Genomic DNA, 19058 nt, shown 5'->3' with positions numbered 1-19058 from the left:
CAAAATCGGCGCCATGTTGCGTCTGCTGCTGTCTCGCAAATGATCGCGAGAATTGGAAGCTGTTTCCGATTCCCAATGCGTCAAGCGAAAAGTCAATATCTTCATCGGTTATTCACATGTACGAGTCTTCTTGTCACAATAGAATCGAAACCATTACTGGTTAGAGACAAATTCAGATATCTTTTATATTTGCTGGCTGTCTTTGCAGGCCTGGCAACCGTTAGACATTATATGGGCGCTAGTTCATCCCATGAGATGGACCCTCCAGCGATAGTTCAACCCTTGAAGGAACACACAGCTACCGTAAGTAAATATGTCATTGTCATTGTGTGTCTAGTAGTCACAGTATGTATCTCATTACTTTATTGTTAAGACATAGATGTAAGATAACGTAAAATTATACCAACAGTGTTTTTCCGAATGATGTTTAGCATCATGAAATGACTGACCTAACGGTGGAGCACAAAATAGACACCAGAAATGTTAGCCCTATATACACAACACTGTATGGTCACAATCTGATAGCTGGTAAGGAAATCCGAGCTGGTGCGGATGCTTATTCATCATCCACACAGAATAACTCAACAGCCAAGGCAATCTTTAAGTGTTGAGATTCATTTGTGAGTTTTGCATATGGAGCAAATGTCATTTTTAAACCTGTAATCAGTGATAAACTTTGCTATGATTTTTGTACTGCAAGCTTTCATATGAACATCTTCATGACGAGCAGAACCGCAAATCATTTCAAATCAAGTTTAGCTTTCAAAAGAAAGGATGCATACAGCAGCAGAATATCAGACTTACTAATTGATCAAATTATATAACAGGTGTGGCAAGATCAACAAATTAGAACAGATACCTTCCATAGTAACTCTCATTTGAACCAGTAAACATGGTTGGTCCTTGTTTTTTCTTTTACCAGCAATAAAAGTGTCACTTACTTGAGGCTGAACCTGGACCAGTGAATAGTAAAGATCCCTGTCCACTCAATCTTGAATGAACAGATTTTTACAGGGAAGGTTATTAAGCAGCAGAAGGAGAGAGTTTGATTCCACATTTATATATGACTTGCACAGCAAACAATGAACCACTTATGGTTTGCAGCCTCTTCACTATTGACATGATTGGATGTTTATATAACTGTTTATTACCAAATGGCATATACTTGTTCATACTTCGTGGAGATAACGCTAAAATTTAGCAATATGATGTATGAAACCTTTATTGTGATGACTGCTTGTGCATCACCTGCATCTTTTAGTGTGACAACACAGCAAAGCAAACTATTGAACTAAGGCTAAGACTTAAATGGATCCAAAGTCCTGACTGGTATGCTAATTTGTCTTGCGTACATGATGAAGCTATCATAGCCAATTAAGCTGACTTGGCACTCTAGATAACAAGTACCTTTATAATGGCTGTCTTATTTGCCCGTTTGTAGAAAACCGAAGACTTAAATAACATAGAAACACAGATACAAGTACTAGTAGCCAGCATCACATTTGTTTTATATCAATCATTAAATGACCCGCTATATAAAACTAAAATTTAAATTCATGGTATTAATTTAACCTTTTTATTATTACATTAATATTTAAGCTTGTGTGTCTTTTTCTATTTGTTGCAGTTAATATTTCTGCATGGACTTGGTGACAGAGGGTGAGTGTAGACTTTATTTGTGCACATGTATGTATGCAGGTGCACACATGGTTATGTGCCAGTTCATTAGTTGTGACAATCAAAGCATTTTTCCACTCTTGTATTTTTATCCTGTCTTGTTGCCACTGACTATTTCTTATAACAGCACTTCAGCTTAATCAAGGTACAATACAATCTGTAAGTTCTGTGTTTATAAATGTATTGTCATTCTGCTTAAGAGTATTCTCATGATACTCATAAACTTTGGCAGAATGTTTTCTGTCATAATTGCAGGATAGCAAAGAAAGAGATTTTTCATAGTCATTTGCAAAACTGTTTTACAAGGAAGTGTCTAGTTTCGTGGGTGATTTTTGTGATCTACATTTTCATTATGCCTTTCCCTCTAGCTAGTCCTACAGATCTGCCAAGATATGTATTTACTTGGACTTTAACCAGATTTTGTGTCTGCATAAACTAGTTTGCTTTACAGAATCTTGTGTCTAGTTGTTTTACTAGATTCAGTGAGTTTGCATGTGCATTATATGTAGTTGAAATTTGTGTGCTGAAATATCTCAAAATGTTAAGTATATCAGGAAACCAGTAGTTTTTAAAAGGTTATTGACGAACCTATTTTTAACTTAGTGTGCAATTAAAGAATAACTTGGCTTGTTGTCTTTGAACATCCTGAAGGCCTAGATATTTTTAGCAGTGTTTTGTGAATACTGAACAATAACCATGCAAAAGCACACACAAGTGCATTGTATTTTGCTGAAGATGAAAATGTGATATTAAGATGGGCTTGTTAGGAAAATAGGATTCTTAGGTAGAAATGATTGACATTAACATTAAGACTCCAGCGACCTTGTTCCAACCACTGCAAGCAGGTTCTGAAATATCACTTTCATGTAGTATATATTGATCAGCATTAAAAATCCATATGCTAGATGTGCCTCTAGTCTTGTAATCTGTAGATTTATGCTGAATGTATCCCTTGCATGTTGACTTCCAGAGGTCTTAACTTGACTCAGCTATTTGATCATTTGTCAGGCAAAATTTATGTTGAGAAGTACAAAATTATGTCAAACATGCAATCATATTATTTACACAGTTACTTCCCTACATGTCATTCTTGTGTAGATAGAAGGAACAGGAATAAAGCAAACTGTGAAATCTACTAAGTAATAGAATAAATACAACTTTTGTTCCTGAGTTTATGCCCTCCCTAATCCTACCCTTTCCCCTTACGAAAGGATAAATATATTGAAGAAGACCAGAACTGCCTCTTGATTTGTGGGTATCCCAGAGTTTTTATTGAGTATTTTTCATACACAATTTTGACTTTTGCTAAGATTAGCAATACATGTCATTAAATACATGTATGAAGATGTATTTTGCTTACCACTATCATTGTAAAGTTCATAGATTGTATTGTTCAACAGTTTGTTAAATTTTTTCTTAACTATCCTCTTTTCAGGATTTTTCCTCAATCAACATTACATCCTTGTTTTGTGTAAACAATATCAGGATTATAGCAATGTTCCCCTTTTAAGATTACAGTTGTGTCATTCTTTGTAGTTTTCATATTATTAGGGTCTTTCCTGTTTTGTAGTGGACTGTATGTGGGGGATGGTAGAAATGAATATATATAGGACCGTGCCCTACTTAAAGGGGTATTAAAAAAAAAAAAAAACTCACGGCATATGAAACTTACGAATTGTAATTTTCCCCAAACTACGTTTATTATAATTTCCTTACAGTCTTATTGGAGAGAGAAAAATTTAGGACATGGCAAAAATTGTTTTTGAGCTCTAGTCTAACATTATTACAGTATTAACTTTAGCTGTGTGTTTCTATTCAAACTCAGACAGTTGAACCAGTTACTTTTTCAAAGCTGTGTTATTTTTTAAAATTATTTTCCTTCTTTCTCCTTCATCCCATCTGGAGGTGTGCTGCAGAAGGTGTTGTCAGCATTAAAGGCTAGAAAGCTGTGCAGACCAAGTCCCCGAGAACTATTGATTTTGTGTTTGAGATTCCATTAGTTTCCTCATTCTCCTTATGTACACAGACTAATGCTATGGACTTGGTCTCAACAAAGCTGAGGATACAGTTTTTTAAAACCTTCCTAAAGGGGTAGTTGTTGAGCATGCTTTTAAATCTTAAAACTGTTCTAAAGAATATCTTTATTATGTCATTCACATGCTTTGCTCAAACCCATTCAAAATTATGCTGACCAAAAATCTAGCTTAAGCAATTTTATCTTATTTAAAACAATTTTAGTTCAAAAGCTTTGAAATCGTGTTTCTATAAAGTTGATTATCTAAAATAGATTTAAGGCCTAAAAGTGTGTCAAGTTAAACAAAATGTTGTACACCTGATCCCAGAAGCTAAGTGTAGATGTGTCTTCTTCCTGGTTTTCAGACAGGAAAAGTTGTGTTAGCTAATGTTATGATGAATATGCAGAATTGCAAAATATTGTTTTTACTGATTCCCAACTTTATAAAGACATACATGTGCATATGTGCATGTGTGTAGTAAGGGGAGAGGAGGATACAATTTAAGTCCCTTCTAACATTAAAGAAATAAACATTTGGTTATTTACATTTGTTCCAAATTTAAAAGCATCTTAACAAATTTTGGTGACTGCATCATGAACAGACTTGTCATAATTATTTGTAGCAATAACTGTTCAGCTTAAGACATTAGCATACAAACAAGCAGCCGTATACATTGTCATTGATACTAATGACACAACAGCTCCTTTATGAGTTTGGAGGAATGAATATAATCCTTTAGTATTTGCCCACCCCATTAGAAATCCTTGGAGGTAAATATCGTTTTCTGTGCATTTCCTTTCTATTTGACAACAATGTTTCTTTACCGTTTAATTTTTTTTGAGTAATTGGGGATCAACAAGACATTTAAACTTAACGGTTATTATTGTATGTGCAATGAACATGTTTAGTGGCTGTTGGTTATGTTGCATGACAAAAAGTTCTGCACAAACTTCATATGAAATTGTTCTATACATCTTTTCAGAACTGGTTGGGCTACTGGTCTAGCATCTTTGAAATTGCAACATATAAAATGTGTCTGTCCACATGCGTAAGTCATCACAGATTATTACTTGCAGTCTCTCTTGGGTGCATAATTTTTTATAGAATTGTTAAAGAACAATATAGTGCCCAGCATTTGTTTTCGGAAGGCAATAAAATACTCTCAATGACAAATATCTTGAAAGATTTTGTGACACCTTGTCACACTGAGTTTTTTGCTTGAATCATTTCATTTAACAAAGAATCTTTCTGTTTGTGTATGCATAATGACTGCATTTACTGGCTTGTGGATATTCTTAACTGTAAGATAAAATAACATGATAATGGTAGGTAAAGGGAGGGAACGCTTTCATGCACATATGTGAGAAAGTCAGAGATGATGATATAGTTGTAGTGTTGATGGCAAAGTATAAATAGTTTTTTCATACATTTTTTAATGTTCTGAGAAGTGTGAAGTAATTCAAAATCTTAACTTTATTCTTTATTTTGTCACAGACCTATAAGACCTGTTACACTAAATGCTGGTATGCGTATGCCATCTTGGTAAGTGAATTTCAATTTGTAAAATATCCTAGCATCCTATTTTAATTATTTTTGAGATTGTATTTATTGTTTGCTGTACTCTTCATCTTTTTACACATTATACTTGAGTGGAAAAATATGCAAGTGTACCATACATGATGAAAAACATCTCAGTCATATCCTATATACAACATTATTAACCCTCAAACACGGGCACTCGCAGAAGAGATAGAACAAAACAAATTCAGCTTTTTTTTTAATTTGTTGATGCATAATTGTTCCATATTTACAAATTAATGCTATTAGAGCATCTCAAAGTATCTGGGAGGTATCATTTTACTTGCAGGTTTGATATCATTGGCCTTGATTCTAGCAGTCCACAAGATGTTGAGGGCATCAAAGAAGCCTCAGAAATGTGTAGGAAAAACATGACCATTCTGTCTCTCTCTCTGTCTCTTTCTCTCTTGCTTTCTCACTCTCTTTTTTATCTGTCTCATGCTCTCTCCCTTTCTTGCTGTCTCTCTGTCTTTCTTTTTCTCTCTGTCACAGTCTTTTGTCACACTGTCTTCCCATCGTTATTTCTTATCTCTTGTTCCCAGCTTGTGTCAGTGTGATATTTGTAACAGGTCAGTTGGCATGTAACATGGCTACTTAACGTAAGCCATGACTAGGTTGAAACTGCCATTGGCTGTTTAAGATGCAATTGAATTTTGTTTGTGGCTTAAGTTATTAAAAAATTCTTGACCAATAAGTATTGTACACTGTAATGACAAATTTTAACTTGTAGACAGCACAGGTTATCTGAATAGACAGCTATATTACACCTGAGAATAAGGTTTTCATGTCATATTGTCAAAAACAGGCCAGACTAGTTTAGTCTTATGACTGTTGGAGCATAACTATTGTAATCTCAATAGTGCAAGGAATGTCTTGCTCTTGGGATGACTATACATTATAGTGACATCTCCATCATTTAGTAGAAAATAAGATTCAGATTTTTAAAAAAAAAATAAATGCCTTGCTGCTTGTACATGTCAATGATATTTACTCCTGCCATTATTTTCATTTTAGTGCAAGGATTGATAGAGAATGAGGTTAAGATTGGCATTCCAAGAAACCGCATCTTCATTGGTGGCTTTTCTCAGGGTGGAGCAGTTGCCCTTTACACAGCTTTTGCAGTCAACAAGCCTATAGGTGGGGTAATAGCACTTAGCACTTGGATGCCATTGCACAGGACTCTGGCCAAGGTGAGTCTTTTTCCTTGTTAATTTAAGGGAAGCTGCTTGCTATGATAATAAGTTGACATATGTGGCTTGTTAGATTTTTCAGAAAGGCAAAGTCAACAATTGTCTGGAACAATTGCAGACGAGTCTTCCACAAAATCAGTTTTCATGTTTTGTGTCTTGTGTGCAAAGACAACAAGTTGTCAGAAATTGTGAAGTGTAGGCAAGCCGAATTTTAATCTCAGTAGTTCACCTATTCAAGTCACCCTGCTATTGTAGCTTGATGCTTGTACAGTAAACCCACCTTATTAAGACCTTCCCTGTTACAACCTCCTCTTAGTTATGACCTGAAAATTTTTCATGGATGTACTTCATCTCTATTATGACTACTTCCCCAACCAACTTATGACCGACAGTTTGTGCTCTGTTATGACTTTTTTGGTAGAAGTCTTATGTTAAAAATAAATTGAGTACATGGTAAAAGAGACTGCTTGTTTATTAGGTAACAGATCATTCCAACCCAAACCATATCGCTGTAGTCATATATACCCTGCCTGGGTCAACTTTATCCAGGCCCAAAAGACAAATTGATCTCTGATGATAAGAGTGGCTATTAATGTTAGATATTTAAAACATGCATTGATTAAACAAATTTAGCTACCATCTTACTAAATAAAAATCACATAATGGTGCATAATGCAATTTTCTATTAAATCATTGGAAATTTTTGAAATAAAATAAATGCTTTATTCTCATCATACGCACATGTTTGGTTGATATGCAGTGTTTTACTTCTTGGCCATTCATTTACCCTTTTCCGAAACAAGTGGGATCATCCTTTTAATGTAAACTTCTCTTGTCATTACATAGGCTTAGTTACTGAACGGCATAAAACCCAGCCAGCCAACCATCAGCTCGGGTGGGAGCTGGATGTAGTTTTTGTCGTAATAACTGTCCACTTCCCCCACGCCTGTTTATTGTTGTCTCTTTTACCAGCATATTCAGTCAAGTGCAACAGTGGCATGACCAAGCAAAACCAAAATGAAAAAGAAAAGCATTATGATATTAGTTTATAATGCTTCATTTCATCATTTAAATAAATGAACTTATTTTAAAGGTGCTTGAAGTCATGGTTCATGAAATGAAGGCAGACTGGTTGATCTCCCAACTAGGATCCCTCTTAGTTATGACCTGAATTTTGCAGATTTAAGCGAGTTTTGAGAGGGAGGGTTTACTGTAACATTGTACATGCCAGGTTTTTGGGTGGTTTTTTGTTGTTTTGTTTTTTTTAAATATAACTGTGACTATTCATTTCTTTTCGTGTCCTCTGTCTGTATACAGATTATGCTGTTCGGTTCCATTTGTGGTACTTTAAGCAAATTATTTTTGGTGGTTTTTTTTTTTTAAGCGAACTGGATCTTCATGCCTCTGCTGTCGAACTAAAACAAAATATCTTCTTGTTTTTAAAGTTAGTGTATTGTAGAAAGATAGTTGTTACATTTGGATTCTCCGCATTTTTGAAGTATTTTTTTTTCCTTTTAAATAAAGTTGTTATAACTATTTTTGTTTTTTTAAAGGGGTTTTTACATTTTATATGTAATATTTGGAGCATGCTGTGCATTTGTTAATTATATGAATTATATAATGTTTAAAGTTATTCTTTTTGAACAGTATTAATTTGCTGAAATGATGGCACATTTGTTAACAAGTGGAAGCTTTGCAGTAAAGATGCTAATCATATTTGATGTCCTTTTTTGGTTGTTTTTTTCTGCTTGTTTTAAGTAATGCTTACTTAAGTTGTAGAGAGCATGCTGCATTAGAAGTTTGTTCTCAAAAGTTATCCTGACATGCGTTGTTTTTTTTTTTTAGCTTATTGTACAAAGAAACAATGTACTTGCAAATATTTTTTTTATTTTTTTTTTTTTTGCCAGAGGCATATCTTACTATGGCTTTTTAAGAAAATCATCTTTAAATACTATGAGCATAATTCGGACTAGTTTTGGAAGAGTTTTCCCTGAACTATAAAATGGTTAAATAAAGCAGGAAACTTTTTATTGCAGGTAAATTGGTGTGAAGCTGAAGTGACATATGTAATTACTGAAATTTGTTTCTGCATATTTAGACAGATTGAGGACCCACTATAGCACAAATAATATACCGAGGAGACAGTTTCTAGTTCACATGATTGCTTAAATTAAAGATTCTGTTTTGATACAAACTTTGCATAGTTAAGGAGACAATTTTTTAGATGCTCATATAAATTGGGGATCTAATCTTTGTATGATGCAGGAACCCAAATACAATCGAGACGTCCCTGTGCTGCAGTGTCATGGTACATTGGATCCACTAGTTAGATTCTCCTGGGGCCAAGAAACTAGCACTTTCATTCGTTCTTTTAATCCAAACCTGACTTTTAAGGCCTATGACAACATGATGCACAGCTCCTGCCCTGAGGTAGAGATTTATTTGCTGACGGCACCTTTATTGGTCCTGTCTCAAGTGGACTTAGATGTTCATTTATCATTCAGATTTTGTTTTGTTTCATTTTTTTTTTTAAGAATGATTAATCCTGAGATGAAATTTCTTTTTTTTTCTTCTTCTTCTTCTTCTTATGTTACAACCATATTATGGTTACATATCTTATAATTTTTTAGGTCGATCCACACTGATTATTTTGGATCCCCATGACTATATGAACCTTATGCAAGAATCTACTTATGTTTTATGCAGCTTTAAAGTTTATTGGTAATGTGATCACTTGCTCATTTTTCAAAATTGTTTGTTTTCTGATTTGTTCTTTAGGAAATGCAGGATGTCAAAGTGTTTCCTGGAGAAGCATTTAGGATCTTGATGCCAGTGCCTCCTGCCAACAGACAGATGGATATCGTTAAATGCCAGATTCTCCACTGGTTTTTTCATTCCTTTAATTCTCAGCGAAGGACATCACCTCTTTCAGTATATCTTGTAGCATTACAAAGTGGCATGTGTGCAAGTATGATCACATCTCCCTAGACATTGCCTCAGCTTTCTGAAACTATGTTGCTTTCTGCCCACCTTTTAATGAGGTTTTATGGGATAAATTTTCCATTCTTACTTTCTCACCGAAAACTCAATGAGTGTCTGTTACTATGCACACAGCCTGCAGAGTCATTAAGGCTTGTTTCATGTTTGTGTAAACTACCACTCACTGAGGACCACACTTAAGCACAACAGAGTGACCTTTGACATGTTATCTTGACACGGGCAGTAAAGTTATACCCACTCTAAATTAACTGAACGTACAAAGACATGGACAGAACATCAGCATGCTCAGAAGGGGAAAACATTTTCCATATTTTGTTGGCTGTCTAAAGACTATATTTTGTTTATTTTGTCACCTTTTTTATGCATGTGTGGATGATAGTGTGTACACTTGTATGCCTGTGGTTGCTGCTTTTTCTTAGTTTGATGGATTGTAAAGAAAGAATCCTCAGGATTTAATTTAATTTAATTTGTTGGTCTACAGCCTTTAGTGAATTAGCAAGAGTGTAAACAAGGGATATATGTGGCAAGTATAAAGTATACAAGAATAAAGTATATGATATATGATATGTTACATCAAGAGTAAGCAAGATCTGAAAGAATGTATCCATGAAATATACACTGATACACAAAGGATCGATACAAGGATGAATGTCAGATGTAGGGGATACAAGCACCATCCTTGCAAATTGTTTCCACCACTAGTTAATATAATTTGCCATGTGTTAGTCTAGATACATGGCTCACCAAAACGTAGTAGTTATATAGTTTCTTTGATGCCAGCAGTACTGTAACATCTTATGGTGGTGATCAAGCAAATACTAGTTACAATTTTGCACTGCATTCTTTTGCATTAAAACATGTTTTACAGGACTTTAATTTTTATTTGATTTTCTAGAAAGGTTGTTGCAGTGTGTATCACCTTAGTTGTGAATACTGTGTGAAGTTCAGCTTATTTTGTGCAGTATATGTAATAGTCATCAAGCTAACACAGCAGCCATAATTACCTTCTATTTCTTTTCACTTTTGTTTTCTTGACATTGGGCTATCGATGATACATGTTTCAGATGCACCAGTTTAAAAAACCAAATTTTTTTGTATATGCTCCTTGTATTTTATGGCTCGATAGTTTTTCCAGTATCATTATTCCATATAGGTTAACCTATATTTCATAAAAGACAGTAAGGATATTGTCTACAAAAGGTATGGCAATTGGTAATATTCAAGTGACCATGCTTGCTGTTCTTTTGCAAATATGTGAGCATGCAAAATCTTACGAGAATGAAGAGTTTTATAGCTTTGACCTAACAAATGGTGGTCATGCGTTCATGAGTGATGCATAAACAAATTTATTACTGTACAGAGTTTGCATTGGTCTGCAGATTGCTTTCAATGTTTTACAAATATGTTTATGATACATATGCAAAATATGTTGTATCTTCCAACTGCAGTCTGTAGATCACATTTTGAAGAAGGATACAGAATATTTTGAGTTGTTTGATATTGTGCATTTTGATAGACAAAAGTTACTTGGTGGACATCTTGTGAAGTTATTAGCTATACCAAAAAAAATCTGATAATATTAAGAGAGTATTCTTTAATTATGTACTAAACATTCTTCACTGAAAATTAAACGTTACATGAGAACAAATTTGTGTTCACCTTAGAAATGTGGTCATATATTTGTGGATTTTTGTACAAATGTCTGGAGATGTGTTAAGAGCCAAACAGGTGTTGGGTGCTGCTTACCTTGATGTGCTTTAAATAAAAGAGAAAGGAAGAAAAGATAACGCACAGCAATTTTTGCTGCAGGGTTTAGTAGTGCTTGCCTTTTTTGATTGTCTCATTGTATAACTTCTGTTTCTCCACAAGTTGACTTGTCAGAGAACTACCATTAGCAGGCCGACTTTGTTACCAGCAGAGGATAAAGCAAGCAATAATAAACACATTCAGTCTCTCCATGTTTTTCTCTTTACTAATTAATCATCCACAGAGATGCATATTCTGAACTTCAAAGATTTATAGAAGAACATAAGCAGTGGTTCATACTCAGAACTGTCACTGTTGCTTCTCAAATTGTTCAAATATTCTTGTCTAAATTAAATGCTTGGCAGAAATTCCTTTTTAATGTGTGCGCAAGATCAAATGGATGTAAAGTTTTTGAACGGCTTTGTTGTGCATCAGTAATTTAGATGTATTTATTCCTTGTAAATCTTTATTTGTGTGTGCAATGTCACAATATCTGAAAGCTTTGAGCTTAATGAATCCTTTTAGCATTCATTTGGAACATGAAGTCTTTGTACTTAGTTTTGAAAGAAGAAACACTTATTGCTGCTATTCTGTTTTTGCTTTTAGTAGACATTAGACAGTCGAATATCTATTAAATAATAATGCACATCTTGGCATTGGGAGAGGTTTATCTATAAGAGAACCAACTGTTCCCTCCAGTTTGTTTTTTAGTATTATTACAAACTACTTTCCTCCAATTTTGGAAAGCAAAAATTCTTTATAGTTGGATAAACAGATGTAAAGAATAGTTATTGTTACTGATTGCTAATGAAGTCATGTAGCTTTAAAAATTTTAAGTGCACTGCTTTAGAGATTCTCAAATTGAAGTGGATCAGCGATGCAGATTCTTACTTTTTTTCATCGTTAAATTTATACCTCATTGCCTGTGGGTATGAAATAGCAATTCAAGTATATTCATCATTGATCTTTGTTAGGATATCAGAGACTTATTAGAATGTTTAGCACCATAAATGTAGCTTGAATGTCCAAAGAGTATTTCATCTAGTGAATTTCACAATAAGAGTGGCCAAAGACTTTATATATCATCTTTGGCATGGCAATCCAGGACTCAGTAAAAGTGTTTTGTCTTTGTGCGTTGTATATTGGAGATAAAAATACACAGTTAAACAATTTGTGTTGAAAATGCATGGTTTTAATTGAAATTTGAAGTAGAAAACTCGGTGAATATGTGAACTTCAAGACAGAGATAAAACTAGTTTTTGTCTTTTAAAAAAAAATTAAATACTGTAAGAAATCCATGGTGAATGTATCATGCACAGTGATTTCATGATAAAATATACATAAATTTCTCATGCATGTGTGTGTGTATGACAGAGACAGGAGGGAGGTTAAAAATTTGTGTTTGAATTCATCAACTTAATTTCTAATTACATGTTAAATTTGTCTGCTAGGCATAAATCTAGAGAAAACTGGAAAAGAATTTTTTTTTCAAACAAATGAAACAGTATATTCCTGAAATATTTGTATGATAAGAGCAGTAATTATAACCTCATGCACATAAACTGAAAGCCACTAAATGTGTTTAAATAGGGGTTTTTTTTCCTGTTACAAAATGCATTCTGGCTTTTTCCTAGGTTTATGGCTAGCAGACTAGAGCTTGGAATAATTCAGCCAATAATGCTAATTTTTTTTTTTTTAAACCTGTAACCTACAAGAAGAAAAGTTAGAGAATACAGAATGCTGTATTTTCCAGCTAACGTGTTCTCAATGTCTATACCTACTGGGTAATAATGGTATAGATTCTACTGTGGCTGGCTTTGTTTTTGCAGTCAGACATCCTCATATATTCTAGAGGAGTTCACATTTTCAGTTTAAAACAAAATTTAGATGTAGCATGTACACTTTCCTGCCTGTTTGCCAGGGATCATCAGTCTTGTCAATCTCCACTCCCCATTTTTAATGTTATTTCATCTGCTTTTTGTTTTTTTTAAACTATTTTTCATCCGCTTCACCCAACCCCCCAAAATCAGTCCTTTATCGCATATTAATTACACTTCTTGAAAAAGGAAATTACTTTTAAACTGTAGGGTAATGGATCCACTAATACCAGTTTGAGCTAGAAGGGAAGAAACTTTCTTTGTAAAAGTAATTCACACCACACACTGGCATGGGTCATTACTTGTGGAACTATGTGTTTATTAACAATGAAAAAATAATAAGTGCATAATCAGTAAACCATTGTGGTGGAAATGTTGACTCTTTGGTCTCTTGACAAGCAGCTGATTATCAGTTTATCCTTCAACCAACAATTCCACCAGTTCCTGCCTTGGATGCATTGTAGCGTGCATTTCCTGGACAGAACTCCTTAAGGTCACAGCATTGTGGATAGGCCGCTTCTGGTTTGTCATTATCTATGTAACAGGCTGCACTACTTAATGGTATTGCTGCCACGCCACAGCTGTAGATACCAAAGAGAAAGCTGATGCAATGCAAGAAATAAAAGTATAGTTCACATGGTCTAGATATAGAAAATTTACCAGTTTTAAATTCTGTTTGCTGATAAGAAAGAAAACTGAGATAGGTGACATTTGTTGTCACAGTTTAGCTGAGGGAAAAAAGGGGGTCTAGGTTTGATAACTTTGCACACCACTTTGTGATAAAGTAGATCATTTTTTAGTGTATGTGGAAAGATAAGGAACAAATTAATATTTTTCTTGCCAATCTTCATTATATACAGTCTCAACTCACTGTAGCACCATCAGTCTGATACAAATGTTGGGTAAGAGGCAAGTTTGTAGCACACAGAGTACATGATTTTTAACTTCAGGAGAAATTTATTTGGACACTAAGAATGTCAGTAGGTAAGCTTGGCAAGATAACAGGCTGTAACTACTTACGTCTGGCATTCATAACCAGTCATTGTACCAGTACTGGCACAAAGACACATTGCACAGTACATGCCACTCGGAATCCAACTTTCTCCAGGTTTTATATTGGCTGGACAGGGATCTGAAAACCACAGCATGGTGGTCTTTGTGATTTGTGGCTCACAGACTAAAGACTTGACATGTATAAACAGATGCTGCAAGCAGTCAAAACAGTAATCCCATATTTGGCACAAGAACTGTTGAGACCTAAACAAAATTATCATTGGAGACCAAACAAGCCTGCAGTTTTTTATGCTAGACTTGAAGATGCTCCATGATTTCTTGGTTTTCGGTTTTCTCTTTTTTTTCTTTCTCTCTTCCTCTCTTTTGTGTTCTTTCTCTTGCCTCACACACATATATATATATACATCACAAAGTGGGGGTAATTGTGTGTAAATATATAAACCTATACATGTTGACTGAACAGTTTTGTGAGATATGTCGATCATTTTTTTTTTTTTTTAGAAAAGCCTATAACAATGTGGTTAATCTACACTATGCGATACAATTCTATATGTACATTATAATACACTTTATTTTTATATATATCCACAAACTATGATATTACATATGTACACATAGTGCATGAACATATTGTGTATTATACAATGCTATGGTATTACATGAACATATACACTATGTGTATTTTACAGAGTACTGTTCTTCATGTACATGTAGAAAGTGGTACAGGAGAAGTCATGAGATTATTTCTGAAGCTGCAAAGTTGATTACAATATGTGTAGGTTATTATAGGCGGGCAATTATTTTCTCTGGGAGCAAAACCTGTTAACTGGCATTTTCTTGCCCTTTAAGATGGACTATGTAATATTCTTTTAATTTTTAATTTTATTCTGGCTCCGGAAGTTCATGAAAATCATACCTGATGACCAGAATACAGCACCATTACTGGTGCCGCACCACCAAAGAATGGCAGTGGTTAATGCCACAAAACCACAGCAGCCCCAAGCCCTCATAGTAGTTGTAGAAAACTCCAATATCTCCAACACAGCTGCTGTCTTCTCCAATCCAGATATAAACTTGTTTTAATGTATCTTCAGTTTTATCTCTTGATCAGAAACATTTTGAAAGATAAGACCTAATGCTTTGTGGTGATTCCTGGCTAAGGGAAGGTTATAGCCAGTTCATGCGCTTTTTGACACTGCTTTCAATGAGGTCTATATGTGGGACGTTTAAAACTTTGTACTGACTTATGCTCATTCATGACCATTGAACTTATAGCAGGCTTCCAAAAATATCCAAGTCCATGTGTATTCCACTCTTGGTTACTCCTCTAGGCGCTACAAGCAGTAAAGTCACTATATTTATTATAAAGTGAAAGTTGCTACTATTTTTAACATGTCTGCCTAAAAAATTCTCAAAGTGTTAGTGAAAATAAGCACTTTAAAATGATTTCCCCCATTCCACTCTTCTCATCTGTTGAAAACAGTCTTGCTCAAAGGGATAATACAGCATACACCAGAAATGTATAACAGCTGGTGGTTAAAATCTGCTACTTTTTATTTTTAGTGAAAGATAAGCTTTATTTCTTCTATATTGTAACAGTTGGCCACTTTTTTTTTTTCGTATCCGCCAAAACTCAACAGCTGCAAAGTGGTGGTTTCACCAGGTGTTTTCAACCAACCACTGTTATTCCTGCCTTGGAGGCATTGTAGCGCTCATGTCCTGGACAGAACTCCTGCACCCTACAGCACTCAGGGTAATTCTCCTCAGGGCTAGTCTTGTCTGCATAACACTCTTGTCTGCTGAGCGACATTGCTGCAACACCACATCTGTTGAACAAAAAGGCAAACAAAAACCCACACACTTTTACCACTGTACTTTAAAACCATAAAAACAATTATTGTTATTCTTAGCTTTCAATGAAAGTTCAAGAGTACTGGGGAAGATCTCACCTCAACAATCTCTGCTTTTATATATGCATGTTGTTGGTGATGATGATGATTTATGTGGCAAGTTTTCTGGGTGGAAAACTACGAAGAGATAGGGGTAGATAAGCCAGTCATATATGGTAAGTCTTGACTTTTACAAACCTTTTACTTCATCAATGGTTTTAGGCTGCATAATTATTTTATTTTATATAGCATTGTATAGAAACTGTTCTGTGCCAGAGATAGAAATGTCTTTCTTATTGTAGTATATCTGTTTTCAGTTAGTATCATAGGTTTGTGCTTACGTGGCACAAGAAAACCCAGGCTGCCTTTCAAGGCTGAAGCAAGCACACCTTGTGCACCCTAAGTCCTCAGGAAACCACTCCTCGCCTGGATTTATGCCAGGTGGACAAGGTTCTGAAAAATTAATATGCAATCCTTGATTTTCAACATCTCAAATTGAATTAATATTGACGATCCAAGGTCTTGTGGAACATATATTAAGACTTCCCTACACTCAAAGATTGAATGTTGCTCTTAAATAAACTTTTCAGCAAGAAAAAATTTCCCTTTTATTCATTCCTTGCTACGAGATATGATTATTATCTCCTGTCTATACACGCCATTGAGGGATTTGACAGAGTACCTATACTCATACTGTCAGGTCAGGACACACAATATATCTAATAATTATACTCTGTGTGCATGTGTGATGCTGTAGCTGGCGCCAATGTCAAACTTCTTCAAAGATAGCTTATTATGTGCTTCCCACTGTCTTTAAAGACTATTGCAATTGCACGGTGGATGTGACCACAAATACAAAATCTATGACTTCAACAAAATAAGGAATTTCTTCTATGAACTTTGTGCCAGATAATGTAGAAAAAGCACACATTCCATTCTCTCATATAGTCATGTCAACCGATGACGGACCGCCTACGTGAGGGAGCTAAGCAATTCCTTTTGTCTAAACTCTAAAGGTAAAGGTCATTCCTAATTAACTTTGTCAGGTCGTTGGGGTGGGGTCGGGGAAGTGCTAATAATAAGAGACCTCGCTTTTCTCGCGGCCAGCTTTACGTGAGAATGGTGCCCATCTCCTCTTCCTCGCTGCCTTACAATCCCCAACCCTTAGTGGAGTCAGGTGCCCATTCTAGTCAGCTGGGTGATCTGGGGAAAGTTTGCTGCGCTAATCAGGCATTGAACCGGCGCGCTCTCAGTTCGGACGTCAGCACTTTACTATCGCTGCTTCCCCTTTTGTCTACTCAGCGACGTATCGTAACGGTTGAAGCGCAAGAGTGCTTTAAACTGACGGTGATATGGTACAAGCAAATTCTGTTAGATATAAACAACTTTATTAATCTGCAAGAAATATTACAATTATATACAGTACATAATACTGATTAATGATAAAAACTAACTTCGTCTGCACCATTTTGCACAATGATGAAGATGAAATCGCATAACGACGCTTTTTTTAGAACATATAATTATCACTGTCGTTAAAACAAGACATGACTGTATGTAGGGAATTCTCGTAATATTTGTGTATCGTGAACTTGAAGCTTTTTCTGTTGAATAATATCATGTAAAATAATTTAACGTGGTTCCTTTTCGAGTGTCAGCACACCTTACCTGTCGACCACATCACTGCTCCTTCAGAGATGCCGCATGAGATGAAGACAGTGATAAGTACCACTACTACAAACAGTACAGAGTCCGAATCTTTCATGACCACCATCTTTAAGGAGGACCTGATCAGAGCCAAATGACAACTTATATGACGAAATGAACAGTTTTTATCACAAAGTCATCTGCAGAGATAACAAATCTGCAGACAATGATCCGTGCCGTTGACGTAAGTTGTCTTTAGGTGGCAGTAATTTAATCGCTCCGACAGACCCGTTCCGTGACCATATGTTTCTTAGCTGCTGAGCAACGTACAATAATACATATGGGCTTTGCACGTCTGTCTTGGGTCGAAATGAAGACTTATTGGGTGTTGTGCTGCCTGTGCCTACTAAAAATAAAAGCTTGCATACGTACATGCATCGATCTGCTATGTCATGCTATAGAGCTTTGAGAGAGATCAGGTTATTTAAGAGCATACACGTATATCGTGTAGATATATACGGCGCATTGAGCGTTTCTCCATGATACGGATTTTGCGCGTTATAAGACCCCATCATCATCATCATAGACAGCTATAGCTTCTCTATCACCCGTGATGTATATTCGTTTCACGACTACTTTCGATAATGCCAGGGAGTGCTTATGGTGGCCAGCCCAGAGCCAGTCTGTCTTGAACAATTGTCGGATATTTTTTCATTCAATGACAAACTCGTCTCATCTTAGCTAAGTGTCTACATTTTTTCATCTGTTTTCCTTTAATTCATCCCATTCGATCCTTGCTCCCTTCTGCCTGCGCCCATGGCTACTTAATTTAATTGCGGTGCAAGCACTCGATCGTGATCAAACTCTGGTGATAGTGAATGACGGTCGCTTCTTTCCTCCTCGATCAGTATCCTTTTGTAGGTATAGTGGCTGCTCCCCCCCCCCCGGTTCTTACGCCACTGACTCACAATCACCTATATTATATATGTGTGTTTTCTTTACAATTTTATTACACACATACCCATGCAGACTTTTTCCGTTTGTTTAAGAGGCAGCTAGGTTTCTCAGATAATAATACTCAGCTGAACACTTCACAACCTTCAAGAGCATCGCCACCAACAATCTTCATTTATAGAGCATGTTACATCTGATTACTGAGTCCACTTTAATTCTTTGTCACACTTATGCTCGATACGAGCCACTTACGCTGCTCGAGCTTTTACAGCACAAGCTGCTCGAATGCCAGTCTTTGCATGCATTTGTTTTTAATGTTAGTTACATAGTTTAAAAAAGTCTTCCAAACTGACCTAAAACACCAGAAAATAAAAATACAAAAAAAAAAAAGGAAGACATTCAAATGACAAAGAAGAGACATAGTAAGAATAACGAGAACGACGAAAACACTGGAAAATTGGAAACAATTTA

The 19058-nt window shown here is 35.4% G+C and overlaps 1 protein-coding gene and 1 long non-coding RNA gene across 4 annotated transcripts; one reads left to right on the top strand and one right to left on the bottom strand.

Annotated features, from left to right (window-relative positions):
• Positions 1-21: 21 nt before the first annotated feature.
• Positions 22-12453, top strand: LOC112573495 (acyl-protein thioesterase 1-like). Of its 3 annotated transcripts, XM_025253937.1 has the most exons (10): positions 22-118; positions 209-303; positions 1628-1659; positions 4675-4740; positions 5187-5234; positions 5560-5630; positions 6285-6460; positions 7845-7904; positions 8726-8890; positions 9239-12453. In XM_025253937.1, the coding sequence occupies exons 1-10, from the start codon at positions 40-42 to the stop codon at positions 9446-9448; spliced, it is 1002 nt and encodes a 333-aa protein (XP_025109722.1). In that variant the 5' UTR covers positions 22-39; the 3' UTR covers positions 9449-12453. The 3 variants fall into 3 exon arrangements, with proteins under 3 accessions (XP_025109722.1, XP_025109720.1, XP_025109721.1); XM_025253935.1 differs by having other exon boundaries at positions 48-303; XM_025253936.1 differs by lacking the exon at positions 7845-7904 and having other exon boundaries at positions 52-303.
• Positions 12454-13381: 928 nt separating this feature from the next.
• LOC112573500 lies at positions 13382-18071 on the bottom strand. The gene is made up of 5 exons (XR_003101245.1): positions 17655-18071; positions 16328-16439; positions 15014-15923; positions 14104-14215; positions 13382-13664 (listed from the first exon to the last, which is right to left on the bottom strand). It is a non-coding gene; the product is annotated as an uncharacterized LOC112573500 (long non-coding RNA).
• Between the last annotated feature and the right edge of the window lie 987 nt (positions 18072-19058).

The sequence above is a fragment of the Pomacea canaliculata genome, linkage group LG10 (genome assembly GCF_003073045.1).
Source record: "Pomacea canaliculata isolate SZHN2017 linkage group LG10, ASM307304v1, whole genome shotgun sequence".
In the NCBI taxonomy this organism is placed as follows: domain Eukaryota; kingdom Metazoa; phylum Mollusca; class Gastropoda; order Architaenioglossa; family Ampullariidae; genus Pomacea; species Pomacea canaliculata.
Note: the sequence above shows the minus strand (reverse complement) of the source record. Positions and strands in the feature narration are given on the sequence as shown.